The 14,261-nt window shown below is 71.5% G+C and overlaps 2 protein-coding genes across 4 annotated transcripts in view; one reads left to right on the top strand and one right to left on the bottom strand.

Annotated features, from left to right (window-relative positions):
• FBXL6 (F-box and leucine rich repeat protein 6) overlaps nt 1-6,576 on the bottom strand; it is a 64,516-nt gene extending 57,940 nt beyond the window's left edge. Inside the window, exons 1-10 of one of the 3 annotated variants that reach the window (XR_007508506.1) lie at nt 6,544-6,576; nt 5,542-5,907; nt 5,274-5,432; nt 5,067-5,130; nt 4,798-4,929; nt 4,332-4,439; nt 4,134-4,247; nt 3,819-4,044; nt 2,608-2,839; nt 2,329-2,505 (exon numbers count right to left, since the gene is read on the bottom strand). Coding sequence is in view for 2 of the 3 variants with exons in the window: in XM_049820208.1 (XP_049676165.1) it covers nt 2,329-2,429; nt 2,608-2,839; nt 3,819-4,044; nt 4,134-4,247; nt 4,332-4,439; nt 4,798-4,929; nt 5,067-5,130; nt 5,274-5,432; nt 5,542-5,907; nt 6,544-6,560 (1,519 nt within the window). In the remaining variant the exon portion in view is untranslated. The remainder of the gene's footprint in view (nt 1-2,328; nt 2,506-2,607; nt 2,840-3,818; nt 4,045-4,133; nt 4,248-4,331; nt 4,440-4,797; nt 4,930-5,066; nt 5,131-5,273; nt 5,433-5,541; nt 5,908-6,543) is intronic. The other 2 variants (XM_049820208.1, XM_049820215.1) reach the window with 2 other exon arrangements.
• Nucleotides 6,577-6,763: 187 nt separating this feature from the next.
• ADCK5 (aarF domain containing kinase 5) lies at nt 6,764-14,220 on the top strand. The gene is made up of 15 exons (XM_049820230.1): nt 6,764-6,822; nt 7,297-7,367; nt 8,074-8,214; nt 8,309-8,384; nt 9,336-9,536; nt 10,219-10,359; nt 10,457-10,570; nt 10,658-10,789; nt 12,102-12,185; nt 12,278-12,359; nt 12,457-12,535; nt 12,634-12,725; nt 13,505-13,757; nt 13,876-13,992; nt 14,092-14,220. Exons 1-15 carry the CDS (start codon nt 6,805-6,807, stop codon nt 14,195-14,197), a joined length of 1,707 nt encoding a protein of 568 aa, XP_049676187.1. The 5' UTR covers nt 6,764-6,804; the 3' UTR covers nt 14,198-14,220.
• The last annotated feature ends 41 nt before the right edge of the window (nt 14,221-14,261 follow it).

Here is a 14,261-nt window from a genome sequence, read left to right as displayed (position 1 = left end):
ACCTCAACAGCCAGTTGGGCAACCTCAGCACCCACCGGTCAACCTCAACAGCCAGTTGGGCAACCTCAGCACGCGCCGGTCAACCTCAACAGCCAGTTGGGCAACCTCAGCACCCACCGGTCAACCTCAACAGCCAGTTGGGCAACCTCAGCACCCACCGGTCAACCTCAACAGCCAGTTGGGCAACCTCAGCACCCACCGGTCAACCTCAACAGCCAGTTGGGCAACCTCAGCAGCCTCTGGGCAACCTCAAGACCCAGTTGGGCAATGTCAGCACCCACGGGGCAACCTCAGCAGCCACTGGGCAACCTCAGCGCCCACGGGCTGCTGGGGCCGGGGGGAGCTCGGGGGGGTGGGGGTGGGCGGGGCTAATTAGCATCTTAATGAGCGGGGCCCGGGCGGTTCCGGGGGCACCAGCTGGGCCGGGCCCGGCTCATTAGCGGGGGGGGGGGGGAGAGGGGGCTGCCCCCCCTCATTAAGGCTCCATCAATATGCAAATGAGGGCGGCTGCTGCCAGCGGGTGACAAATGGCCCCGCGTGGCGCGACCCCCACCTCCCTCGGGGGGGGGGCGGGGCGAGCTGTGCCCCTCCCCCCCCCCCCCCATGACCCCCCCCCCCGTGCGCTGACCCCGAAGCCTGGGGGGGGGGGATGGGACAGAGACACCCCCCCCCATTGGAGTCCGGGGGGGAGGAGCCTGTCAAAGACCCCGCCCCTAATGAGCCCCCGGCCCCGCCCCTCCTGCCCCCCAGCACCCATCCCCCCTTGCCCCCCCCCATGGGGGTCTCCAAGCAGGCCCCGTCCCAGCCCAACCCCCGGTTTGGGGGGGCCCATGGGGCTGAGCCCCACATCCCCGCACCCCCCCAAGTGTGGGGCAGGCTGGGGGGCAGCCCCCTCCCCACGGTGCCGTTTGGGTGCTGGTGAGGGGGGTCCCGGCCAGAAGGTCCCCGCACCGCCGGGGGGGGAGCGCGGGAATTGGGGGGGGGCAACCTCGGGGGGGAACGGGCGTTGGGGGGCACCGAAGGGGGGGGGGGAGAAAGAACATGGGGGAGCGCCAACGGGGGGGGCGCAGGTCTTGGGGGGCACCACCGCCACCGGGAACAGATGCTGGGGAGGGAGCACCGACGATGGGGAGCGTCAACATTGGGGAGCACCAAGATTGGGGAGCACCAACATCGGGGAGCATCAACACTGGGGAACAGAGCTTTTGGGGAGCGCTGCTGGTGGGCAGTGCCAACATCGGGGGGCATCGACATCGGGGACCATCAACATTGGGGACCATCAACGTCGGGGAGCATCAACATCGGGGACCATCAACATCGGGGACCATCAACACTGGGGACCATCAACATCGGGGAGCATCAACATTGGGGAGCACCAAGGTCAGGGAGCCCAGGAGTTGGGGGGGTGCCACCGTCAGGGAGAACAGATGTTGGGGAGCATCAGTGTTGGGGAGAAAGAACATCGGGGAGCACCAAGATTGGGGAGCCCCAACATCAGGGAGTGCAGGTCTTGGGGAGCCCAGGTGTTGGGGGGTAGAACCATCGAGGAGAACAGACATTGGGGAGCATCAACATTGGGGAGCACCATTGGTGGGGAGCACCAAGATTGGGGAGCGCTGACATTGGGGAGCACCAACATCGGGGAGCACCAGCGTTGGGGAGCCCAGGTCTTGGGGAGCCCAGGAGTTTGGGGGCTACCCCTGTCAAGAACAGACATTGGGGAGCACTGGTGTTGGGGAGCACGGCTTTTGGGGAGCATCGACATTGGGGAGCACCAAGACTGGGGAGCGCTGATGTCGGGGAGCCCAGGTGTTGGGGGGTACCACTGTCAGGGAGAACAGATGTTGGGGAGCGTCAATGTTGGGGAGCACCAACATCAGGGAGCACCAATGTTGGGGAGCATTGACATTGGGGAGCACCAACGTCGGGGAGCGCCGATGCTGGGGAGGACCAATGTTGGGGAGCACGGACCTTGGGGACCATCAACGTTGGGGAGCGCCGATGTCGGGGAGCTCAGGCGTTTGGGGGTGCCACCGTCAGGGCCAACAGATGGTGGGGAGCACCAACGTTGGGCAGCACCGATATTGGGGAGCACCAAAACTGGGGAGCCCGGGCGTTGGGGACCCCCACCGTGGGGGGAGCAGCACCGTCGGGGAGCCGAGCCCTTTATTGCGCAGCACCGGGGGGAGACCCCACAAAACCGGGGGGCGTACAAAAGCGGGGGACCGGGGGGTTGGGCGCGGACCCGGCCACAGCTCGGGGCGCTGCCGACCGGGGGGTGCCGGCCGCTCCTACGCCTCCGGCCGCCGCAGGGGCTCGTCGGGGGGGTCCGGGTCGGGGGGCTCCTCGTCGGGGTTCTCCTCGTCGGGGGGCCGGCCGGCCAGCAGCCGCAGGCACCGGCGCACCTCGCGGCAGCCGCGGTGAGGTCTCTTGGTGCCGCGGGGCAGGTGTCGGCAGGAGGACAGGTTGAGGTAGGCCAAGTGCCGGCAGGCGGGCAGGAGGGTGCTGCCGGGGGGACACGCGTCACCGTCACCCCCCTGCCGCGGCGTCACCCCGCTCCCGCGTCCCCCCCGCCGAACCCGGCCCGGCCGCCGGCCCCATCCTGACCTGAGGGCGCCGGGGGTGACCTTGGTGCCGGCCAGGTTGAGGGAGCGCAGCGGGGAGCCGGGGCCGAAGGCGGCCATCGCCCGTGCCAGGTCCTGCTGCCCGAAGCTGCGCCCGGCCAGGTCCAGCTCCCGCAGGCTCCGGCGCCATTTCCACACCAGCTCGGCGCTGCCCTCGGTGAGCCGGGGCAGCTCCTCGGCACCGCACGGCAGCCCCAGGTACAGCTGCTCCAGATCTGCCGGCGGAGACGATGGTTGGCGCGGCGCGGCGTGCTTGAGAGCACACGGCAGAGCCGACGCGGGGTAGGTGACGTGGCACGGCACGGCCAGAACGCCGTGGTATGGCCAACGTGGCACAGCGTGGTATGGCATGGCACGGCCAGAACACCACGGTATGGCCAACATAGCACGGCACGGTATGGCATGGCACAGCCAACGCTGCATGGCATGGCACGGTATGACATGACGTGGCACGGCACGACACGGCACGGTATTACCACCACATGTTGGCCCACCACGGCACAGTATTGCCACCACAGCCCAGCACGGCACAGCACAGCGTGGTGTGGCACAGCATGGCCAACGTGGCACGGCCCAGTATGGCACTGCGTTGCCAGCATGGCACAGCGTGGTACGGCACGGCCAACATGGCATGGCACAGCATGGCATAGCGCAGCATGGAGCGGCCAGTGTGGCACGGCACGGCACGGTGCAGCCAACGTGGCACAGCATGGCCCATCATGCAATGGCCTTGCCGCCGTGGTGTGACCCAGTATGGCACAGTAGTACCATCACAGCATGGCATGGTATGGTATGGTATGGCACGGCCAACATTGCATGACCAGTATGGCACAGTAGTACCATCACAGCATGGCATGGTATGGTATGGTATGGCATGGCCAACATCGCATGACCAGTATGGCACAGTAGTACCATCGTGGCGCAGCATGGCATGACCAACACAGCATGGCACGACCAGTATGGCGCAGTATCGCCATCCTGGCGTGGCGTGGCATGGCACGGCCAACAAGGCACGACCCAGTCCGGCACAGCAGTACCAGCACGGCACGGTACGGCACGGCCAGCACGGCCAACGAGGCACGGCCAACGTGGCACGACCCGGTACGGCGCAGCATCGCCATCCCGGCACGGTACGGCACGGCCGATGAGGCGCAACCGTCGCGTTGCCGTCGCGTCCCGCCGGCGGGGTCTCACCGGCACAGGGCAGCTCCAGCAGCGCCCGGGGGGTGACGCGGGTGCAGCCGCGCAGGTCGAGCAGGCGCAGGCGGCCGGACGCCCGCAGCAGCCGCCGCAGGACCTCGTCGCCCACCCCGACGCCGCCGGCGCCGGCCAGGCTCAGCTCTTCCAACCGGGGGAAACCGGGGGGTTCGGCGCGCCGGGACCCCCGCGCCGTCCAGCTCAGGTTGAGCAGCCGCAGCACCTGGGGGGGGGGCGGCGGCGGTGAGAGCGGGGTGCCGGGGGGGTGCGGCGGAGGCGGCGGTGAGAGCGGGGTGCCGGGGGTGGCGTTACCTGGAGGTGGGGGCAGGCTGCCTGCAGCCGCTCGACGGGCAGCGGGAGGGGGGGGCCGGTGCCCCCCAGCGCCGTGTCCAGCTCCAGCAGCCGCAGGTCGGGGCAGCACCCGCTCTGGGGGGGCGGGTGGGTGAGGTGGGTGCCGCCGTGGGACCCCCAAATCCTGGGGTCACCCCCCCCCCCCAAAAACAAACTTACCGCCAGCGCTGCCAGGACGGCGCCCAGCCGGGGCCCGCAGCTCAGGCACAGCTGCCGCAGCCGGGGGCCGGCGGCCCCCAGGAAGGCCGCCACCGCCGAGGGCTCCACCTGCGGCACCCGCCGGGGCCGTGTGTGTGTCCCCCGCCCGGGGGGGTCCCTTCCCCACCCCGAGTGTCTGTGCCCCCCGCGCACACCCAGGTCCCCCCCGTGTCCCCATGCCCCCCCCGGGGTCCGTGTCTGTCCCCACTGCACGTCTGTTCCCCCCACGGGTGCCTCTGTCCCCCCCCCCCCAGCTGTGTCCCCCCCCCAGGACTCTGCATCCCCCCCCCAGGTGCCCAGGTCCCCCCCCAAGATGTCCACAGTCCCCCCCCAGATGTCCATGTGTCCCCCCCAGATGTCCCCCTGCCCCCTCTGTGGCTGCCCAGGTCCCCCCCCAACCCCAGGCGCCCCCCCGTGTCCCCAGTACCTGGCAGTGCCGCAGCTCCAGGCGGTGCAGGTGGGGGCAGCGGGGGGGCAGGCAGGCGAGGGGCTGCGCCGGGACCCCCCCGCAGCGGTGGAGAGCCAGCGAGCCCAGGAGCGGGCAGCGCTCCCCCAGCGCCTGGGGGGGGCAAGGGGGGGGGGGGGGGATCCCGCTGAATGCGGCCCCCCCCCAGGTCCTCACAGCCCCCCTAGGCAAGGCGCAAGCCCCCAGATCTGGGGCACCCCCCAAGTGTGGGGCAGCCCCCCCAGTCTCACCTGCAGGACGAAGCCCACGTGGGTTTTCCAGCCGCAGAGAACAAAATCCTGCAGGAGCGAGAACCTGGCGCCAGGCGGGGCCGGGGGGGGGGGCGTTGGGATGGGGGGTCCCGGGCTGGGGGTCCCAGGTTGGGGGTCCCGGCACGGTGGTTTGTTGGGTTTTATGGGTTTTTTTTTGGGGGGGGGGGGGATCCCCCCAGCACCCACCTGCTCTCCGCCAGCCAGCGCACGGTGCCCAGCACCTTCCGCTGGGTGTGGGGCGGGCGCCCGGGGGTCGGCTCCCCCCAGCACCCCCCCAGCGAGACCCTCCGCCAAAGCCGGGGTTCGGCGGCGGCCGCGTACCACAGCCGGCACACGCGGGCGGCCCTGCGGCGGCGGGGAACTGTGTCGCGGTGGGGGGGAACGACCCCCTGCCCCATAGATGTGGGGCAGCCCCCCAAGTGCCCCGTCCCCCGTCCCCTTCCCCGGAACCCACCTGCAGAGGAAGGGGACGGCCCCCTCCTGCTCCACCGCCGCCTGGAAGATGCGGACGAGGATTTCGGGGGGCAGGCGGGAGCCCCACGCGCTCTGCGGACCCGCGGCGGCCTCTTCCTCCCCTCCTTCCTCTTCCTCGCCTTCCTCCTCCCGCCGCCTCCTCTTCCTCGGCGGGGCGGCTCGGGGGGGGCGGCGGGAGCCCCCCGACACGGGGACCACGAGGAGGACGTCGTCGGCCGTCCGGTGCACGAGGAAATTAGGGGCGGCGAGGCGGCGGCGGTGGCGGCGGCGTGGGCCGGGGGTCGCCGTCGGGGTGTCTCGCCGCCCCGCGGCCGTGACCTGTGGGGCTGGGCCCAGAGGGACGGGGCTGGGGGAGACGGGGGACAGGTTGGGGGGCGGCTGGGCTGGCGGCACCGGGCTCGGACCCACGGCCGGACCCACGGCCGGGCCCCAAGCCAGACTCGCGGCCGTGTCCCGAGCCAGCCCCATAGCTCGACCCGCAGCCGTGCCCGGAGCCAGACCCACGGCTGGACCCATGCCCAGACCCACAGCTGGACCCACAGCCGGACCCACGGCTGGACCCATGCCCAGACCCACAGCTGGACCCACAGCCGGACCCACGGCCGGACCCACGGCTGGACCCATGCCCAGACCCACAGCTGGCCCCACAGCCGGACCCACGGCCGTGTCCTGAGCCAGCCCCATAGCTCGACCCGCAGCCGTGCCCGGAGCCAGGCCCACAGCTGGACCCATGGCCAGACCCGCAGCCAGACCCGTGGCTGGATCCAGCCCCACAGCTGTGCCCGGAGCCAGACCCACGGCCGGACCCACGGCCGGACCCACAGACGGGCCCCAAGCCGGCGCCACGGCCGTGTCCCGAGCCAGCCCCGTAGCTCGACCGCCAGCCGTGCCCCGAGCCGGCCCCACGGCCGTGCCCGGCCCCACACCCGCGGGTCAGGACGGCCCGTGGGGACGGAGCGCCCGGCCCGGCCCGGCCGCTCACCTGCCGCCCGCCGCCATCTTGGGAAGGGGCGAGGGGGCGTGGCCTCCGGGGCGCGCCACCAAAGCCCCACCCTCCCCGTCCCCACCCACCCACCGGCTCCGCCCCCCCCTCCCCCCGCCGACCAATGGAAGCCCGGCCCGCGCGCGGCGGCCCGGGACAGGGAGGGGGGAGGGGGAAGCGGGGGGGCGGGGCCGCGGCTCGGACCAATCGGGGGGCGGAAGGGGCGGGGCCATCCCGCTCCGGCGGCGGGTGACGGCGGCGATGGGGCTGCGGCGGACGGTGAGGGGGGGGGGGGGGACACGGGGGAACCCCCGGGGGAACCCCCGGGAACCCCCCGGGACACCCCTCCCCCCGCGCGGGACACCCGCCCCGCCCCTCCCCCCGGGACGCCCCGCCCCTCCCCCCGGGGGCCTCCCCTGCGGGGGGGGCGGGGGGGGTGTTCCCCTTTTTGGGGACCCCCCGGGGGAATCCCCGACCCCCCCCCACCCCCCGCCGAGACCGCGGCTTTGGGCGCTGGGGGGGGGGGGGCACCCACCCCCCACCCCGTGGGTTTGGGGGGGTCTGTGGGGCCGGGCTGGGTGCGGGGGGGCAACTTGGGGGGCGCGGTGTGGGGCTGGGGGGGGGCCTGGGGGGCTGGGCTGGGTTTAGGGCGCTCCCGTGGGGCTCCCGTGGGGCAGGCGTGGGGCCCCGGCAGGGGGTGCGGGGCTGGGGGGGGGGGGTCCCGGGGCTCCCGCTGACCCCCCCCCGGTGCAGCTCTGCCGCCTGCCCCCCCTGCGGCTGCCGCGGAACACGGCGACCCCCCGAGCCGGAGCCCCGGCCCCCCGGTGAGTCGGGGGGGAGATGGGGGGGATGTGGGGGGAGGTGTGGGGCAGGGGGGGATGTGGGGCGGGGGGGACGATGTGGGGTGCGGTGGGAGGTGTGGGGGGCAGAAGGGGGATGCGGGGTACAGGGGGGGGATGTGGGGCAGGGGGGGGATGCGGGGCGTGGGGCAGATGTGGGGCAGGGGAGGGAGATGTGGGGCCCAGTGGGAAATGTGGGGTGCAGGAGGGGGATGTGGGGCCCAGTGGGAGATCTGGGGCGCAGTGGGAGACGTGGGGCACGGGGGGAGACGTGGGGCGCAGGAGGGGGACGTGGGGCGCAGCGGGGAGACGGGGGGCACAATGGGAGACGTGGGGTACAGGGGGGAGACGCGGGGCAGGGGAGGGGGACGTGGGGCAGGGGGGATGTGGGGTGTGGGGGAGATGTGGGGCAGAAGGGGGAGACGTGGGGCGCAGGAGGGGGATGTGGGGTACAGGGGGGGGATGTGGGGCGGGGGGGAGACGTGGGGCCCAGTGGGAAATGTGGGGCGCAGTGGGAGACGGGGGGCACAATGGGAGACGTGGGGCGCAGGAGGGGGACGTGGGGTACAGGGGGGGGGATGTGGGGCGCAGGAGGGGGACGTGGGGCAGGGGAGGGGGAGGTGGGGCGCAGCGGGGAGACGGGGGTCGGCTGCGCCGTGGGGCGTGACGGGGGTGGTCTCCTGCCCCCCAGCCGCGGCGGGGGGCTGCTGCGCCCGCTGCTGCTGGGGCTGGGGCTGGGGCTGCCCCTGGCCGGCGGCTGGTACCTGCGGGCCGAGCGCCACGAGCGCCGCAAGATGTGGCTGCTGCTGGACGGCGTGGGACGCTTCGGCAGGTGGGGGGCGACCGCGGCTCCGGGGGGACGCCGGGAGGCCCGGGACCCCCGTGACCAGGCTTTGCCGGTCCGTTCCCCCCTCCTCGCCCGCCAGGTCGCTGGCCGTGGGCATCCACATCTCGGTGGATTACTGGTGGACGGCCAACGTGGCGCTGCGGGGGCTGGACGAGGTGAGGGGCGTAATTAAGGGGTTGGGGGGCTCGTCAAGGGGTTGGGAGGGGGCTCGGGGGCTGGTTAGAGGGCTCGGGGGCTCAGTGGGGGGCTCGGCGACCACTTGGGGGGCTCGGTGGCCGGTTAGAGGGCTCGGTGGCCGGTTGGGGGGGCTCAGCGGCCGGTGGGGGGGCTCATCAAGGGGTGGGGGGGCTCAGGGGCCAGTTGCGGGGCTCGGTGGCCAGTTTGGGGGGCTGAGGGGCTGGTTAGAGAGCTTGGTGGCCAGTTGGAGGACTCAGGGGCCAGTTGGGGTTCTCGGTGGCCGGTTAGAGGGCTTGGTGACCAGTTGGAGCAGCTCAGCGAGTAGTTGGGGGGCTCAGTGAACGCTTCGGGGTCTCGGTGGCCAGTTAGAGGGCTCGGTGGCCAGTTAGAGGGCTCGGTGGCCGGTTGGAGGGGTTTGGTGAGCAGTTGGGGGGCTCAGTGACTGCTTGAGGGGCTCGATGGCCAGTTAGAAGACTCAGTGGCCAGTTGGGGGTCTCGTTGGCCAGTTAGAGGGCTTGGTGAGTGGTTGGGGGGCTCGGTGGCCAGTTAGAGGGGCTCAGTGGCTAGTTGGGGGTCTCAGTGGCCAGTTAGAGGGCTCGGTGGCCAGTTGGAGCAGCTCAGCGAGCAGCTGAGGGGCTCCTTGAACACTTGGGGGTCTCGTTGGCCAGTTAGAGAGCTCAGTGGCCACTTGGGGGGCTCGGTGACCACTTGGGGGGCTCAGCGGCCAGTTAGAGGGCTTGGTGGCCAGTTAGAGAGCTTGGTGAGTGGTTGGGGGGCTCGGTGGCCAGTCGGGGGGGGGGGGGCTCGGTGGCCAGTCGGGGGGCTCAGCGGCCAGTTGGGGGTCTCGGTGGCCAGCTGGGGGACTCGGCGGCCGGTTGGGGGTCTGGGTGGCCGGCTGGGGGTGTGGGTGACCCCGCCGTCCCCCCCAGGAGAGCGCGGCGTTCGCGGCGGGGATGTCCGGCTGCCACCAGCGCGCGGCGGAGCGGCTGCTGCGGGGGGCCCTGCGCAACGGGGGGCTCTACGTCAAGCTGGGCCAGGGGCTCTGCGCCTTCAACCACCTCCTGCCCCCCGAGTACGGGGCCACCCTGCGCTGCCTGGAGGATCGGGCCCTGCGCCGCGGCTACCGCGAGGTCGGCGGGGACCGGGACGGCGGGACGGGGACGGAGCGGTCCTGGGCTCGGGGACGTCAGGGATTCGGGCTTGGGGACGGCGTGGCTCCGGTCGTGGGGACGCGGTGGTCCCCGGCGTGGGGACAGCGCCGGGCTGGGCTTGGGGACGGCGTGGTCCCCAGTACGGGGACATGATGGTGCCCGGTATGGGGACGTCGTAGATCTGGGCTTGGGGACGGCGTGGTCCCCAGTACGGGGACATGATGGTGCCCGGTATGGGGACGTCGTAGATCTGGGCTTGGGGACGGCGTGGCACCAGACATGGGGACAGCACAGCCCTGGGCTCGGGGACGTCGGGGATTCGGGCTTGGGGACGTTGTGGCTCCGGTCGTGGGGACGCGATGGTCCCCGGCGTGGGGACGCTGCTGCCACTTTGGGCATGGGGACAGCACCGGGCTGGTCCTGGGGGCGGTGTGGCCCCCAGTATGGGGACGCGATGGTCCCCAGTATGGGGACAGTGAGGTCCTGGGCGTGGGGACAGCACAGCCCGGTGCGTGGTGACGCCGGCGTCCCCAGCGCGGCGGTGCCCCTGCCCCGGTGCCCACGGGCCGGGCTGGGGGTGCGCGTGTGGGGGTCCGTGTCGCGTCACCCCCAAGAAACCCCCTCCCGCCCCGTGTCCCCACCGCGTCCCCTGTCCCCGCAGGTGGACGAGCTGTTCCTGGAGGATTTCCAGACGACGGCGGCCGGGCTCTTCCAGGAATTCGACTACGAGCCGGTGGCGGCCGCCAGCCTGGCGCAGGTGCACCGAGCCACGCTGCAGGACGGGACCCCCGTCGCCGTCAAGGTGGGACCCCCCCCCCCCCCCCCCGACCCCCGAGCTTTGCGGTGCCGGGGTGCCGTCCCTCGGCACCCCCCACCCGAGCGACCCCGTCCCCCCCAAGGTCCAGTACATCGACCTGCGCGACCGCTTCGAGGGCGACATCCGCACGCTGGAGCTGCTGCTGCGCATCGTCGAGTTCATGCACCCCGACTTCGCCCTCGGCTGGGTGCTGGAGGTACCCCCGCGCCTCGGGGGGGGGTTGCGATGGGGTGGGGGGTACCCCGACACATCACCCCCCCGCCGTCCGTGTCCCCGTCCCCAGGAGCTGAAGGGGACGCTGGCGCGGGAGCTGGACTTCGAGAACGAGGGGCGGAACGCCGAGCGCTGCGCCCGCGACCTGCGGCACTGCGGCTACGTGGTGGTGCCGCGGGTGCACTGGGACAAGTGCAGCAAGGTGGGGGGGCACGACGCGGGGGGACACGACGCGGGGGAGACGGGGACACGACGCGGGGGAGACGGGCGATGCGCTGCGGTCGGGCTGGGGGACGCGGTGGGGATGGCGGGGAGCAGGGGACGGGGATGGTGGGCACCGCGGCGGGGACGGGGGACAATGGGCACCGCGGCGGGGACGGGGCTGGTGCGAAGAGGGGACAGGGACCGCGGGTGGGGTGGTGACACAGGGACAAGGGACGGCAGGGATGGTGGAGATCAGGGGACGAGGGGCTGCAGGGACGGTGGGGAGCAGGGGATGAGGGGGGTGGGCACGGTGGGGACAGGGGACCACGGGCACGGTGGGGACAGGGACTGGGGGTGTGATGGGGACAGGGGATGAGGGGACCAGGGGATGGTGGGGACCAGGGGACAGGAGACCCAGACTGTGGGTGTGATGGGGACCAGGGGACAGGGACCAGGGGATGGTGGGGACCAGGGGATGGTGGGACCAGGGGATGGTGGGACCAGGGGATGAGGGGACCAGGGGATGGTGGGACCAGGGGATGGTGGGACCAGGGGATGAGGGGACCAGGGGATGAGGGGACCAGGGGATGGTGGGACCAGGGGATGAGGGGACCAGGGGATGGTGGGACCAGGGGATGGTGGGGACCAGGGGATGGTGGGACCAGGGGATGGTGGGGACCAGGGGATGGTGGGGACCAGGGGACAGGAGACCCAGACTGTGGGTGTGATGGGGACCAGGGGACAGGGACCAGGGGATGGTGGGGACCAGGGAATGGTGGGATCAGGGGATGGTGGGACCAGGGGATGAGGGGACCAGGGGACAGGAGACCCAGACTGTGGGTGTGATGGGGACCAGGGGATGGTGGGGACCAGGGGATGGTGGGGACCAGGGGATGAGGGGACCAGGGGATGGTGGGACCAGGGGATGGTGGGACCAGGGGATGAGGGGACCAGGGGATGACGGGACCAGGGGATGACGGGACCAGGGGCCCATGGGCACAGCAGGGACAGGGACCGCCAGTGTGATGGGGAGCAGGGGACAAAGGATTACAGGGACGGTGGGGACAAGGGACAGGGACGGCAGGGCTGGCGGGGACAGGGGACAAAGGGATGAGGGTCTGCAGGAACCGTGGGGACCAGGGGACGAGGGCGGTGGGCACGGTGGGGACAGGGACAAAGGGGAGCAGGGGACAACGGGTTTGCAGGGATGGCGGGGACCGGGGCAGGAGCAGGCAGGGCCCGGCTCGGGTGCCCCCCGCAGGGGCGCAGAGCTGATGTCCCCCCCGTTCTGGGTCCCTCCGCGTCCCCAGCGGGTGCTGACGGCCGATTTCTGCGAGGGCTGCAAAATCACCAACGTGGAGGGGATCCGCAGCCAGGGCCTGGGGGTGCAGGACGTGAGTGACGCCGGGGATGGGGGGGGGGACACAGGGACACGGAGCTGTTGCGGGGGGGGGACACCCCGGGACGGAGCCGTCTGCCTTCGCAGGCGGCCGACAAACTGATCCGGGTCTTCGCCGAGCAAATCTTCTACACCGGCTTCATCCACGCGGATCCGCACCCCGGGAACGGTAACGAGGAGGTGGGGGGGATGTCCCCAGAGATATGGGGGTGATGGGACACAACCCCCCCCCCCCCCCCCAAATCCCAACCCCCTCCCCACCGCAGTGCTGGTCCGTCGCGGTCCCGACGGCAAAGCCCAGCTCGTGCTGCTCGACCACGGCCTCTACGAGTTCCTCAGCGAAAGGTGAGGGAAAAAAAAAAATATATTTATTTTTTTTGGGGGGGGGAGAGGGGGTCCATCCTGCCCCCATCCCGGCACTGAGGGTCTCTCGGGCCCCGCAGGGACCGCTCGGCGCTGTGCCAGCTCTGGAGAGCCATCGTCCTGCGGGATGACGCCGCCATGAAGCTGCGCTCGGCCGAGCTGGGCGTCGAGGGTGAGGCGGGGGCTGCTGTGGCGGGGGGGGTCAGCTGGGGATTTTTGGTTTTGGGGGAGGGGGGGTGTCCTTGGTTTTGGTCCCAGCAGCCCCAGGGCCAGCCCTCGCGCTCCCCGGTGTCCCCAAGGCTGCGCCGGCAACTATCCGGGGTGACACATGGGGGGGGTTACCCCCCCCCCCCCCCAAATCTTGCTCCCTGGGGGTGCTGCACCCCTGTTCTCCTGCCCTGCACCCCCCAGGGTCCCACAGCCCCCCCACCTTGCTCTTTGGGGTGCTGCAGCCCCCCCCCCCCCATGCTCCCTAGGGTCCTGCAGGCTCCCCCCCTTTCTCTTTGGGGTGCCACAGCCCCCCCAAACTTTGCTCCCTGTGGGTGCTGCACCCCTGTTCTCCTGCCCTGCACCCCCCCCGGGTCCCACAGCCCCCCCCCCCATGCTCCCTTAGGGTCCCACAGCCCCCCCAAACCTTGCTCCCCAGGGTCCCACAGCCCCCCCCCCATGCTCCCTAGGGTCCCGCAGGCCCCCCAAACCTTGCTCCCCAGGGTGCTGCACCCCCCCAGGGTGCCACAGCCCCCCCACCTTGCTCTTTGGGGTGCTGCAGCCCCCCCAAAACCTTGCTTCCCAGGGTCCCACAGCCCCCCCCTTGCTCTTTGGGGTGCCGCAGCCCCCCCCCTTCCCTCCCAGGGCTACCGCAGCCCCCTCCTCGGGTGCCCCGACCCTTTTCTCCCCCCTGGGGGTGCTTCATCCCCCCCTCCTCTCCCTCTCCCTCTCCTCCCCCCCCAGATTACTTCCTTTTCTGCGAGATCCTGATGCAGCGGCCCCTCCAGCCCGGCCAACTGGCCTTGGCCAACGTCCTGACGCGGGAGGAACGAGCCTACATGCAGGAGATGGCGTCCCAGCACTTCCAGCGCATCCTGGGGGTCCTGCGGGCGCTGCCCCGGCCCATGCTCCTCGTCTTCCGCAACATCAACACCGTCCGCAGCATCAACGCCGCCCTGGGGGCCCCCGTCGATCGATATTTCCTCATGGCTAAGAGGTACCGGGGGTGGTGGGATGGGTTTGTTGGGGTTTTTTTTTGGGGGGGGAGACCCCTCCCCAAAACGTCGTGCCCCCACGGATGCGCTCTCTCTGCCCACCCCCCCCCCCCCCCACAGCGCCGTGCGGAGCTGGAGCCGGCTGAGCGGGGAGAAATCCTCCGGCATCCGCGGCAGCAGCTTGTTCTGCTGGTTGAGGGTGGCTTGGGAGAGCCTGAAGTTTGAGGTTGCCCTCAGGTAAGGGAGAGGAGGATGAGGATGGAGAGCAGGGGGGGTTACAGTGAAACACACCCCCCCTGCACCTTCCTCCTCCTCCTCTTCTTCCTCTGCCCGCAGGTTGGAGAGCATCTCCATGAAGCTGATGGCCTCGGCCCTGCGTCTCCTGGCTTCCTGGGGGCTGCTGCCCCACAGCCAGGAGATCTACGAGTACCTGCGGGCATAAGGGGCTGGGGGACACCCCCCCCCCAGCCAAAAAAAAAATTAAAATATAATAAACCCAGCACCCA

The sequence above is a fragment of the Accipiter gentilis genome, chromosome 2 (genome assembly GCF_929443795.1).
Source record: "Accipiter gentilis chromosome 2, bAccGen1.1, whole genome shotgun sequence".
In the NCBI taxonomy this organism is placed as follows: Eukaryota; Metazoa; Chordata; class Aves; order Accipitriformes; family Accipitridae; genus Astur; species Astur gentilis.
Note: the sequence above shows the minus strand (reverse complement) of the source record. Positions and strands in the feature narration are given on the sequence as shown.

Coding starts and splice junctions, on each gene's coding strand:
- ADCK5 (XM_049820230.1), top strand. Junction 12,536..12,633: donor TACGAGTTCCTCAGCGAAAG/GTGAGGGAAAAA, acceptor CGGGCCCCGCAG/GGACCGCTCGGCGCTGTGCC. Junction 12,726..13,504: donor GGCCGAGCTGGGCGTCGAGG/GTGAGGCGGGGG, acceptor CTCCCCCCCCAG/ATTACTTCCTTTTCTGCGAG.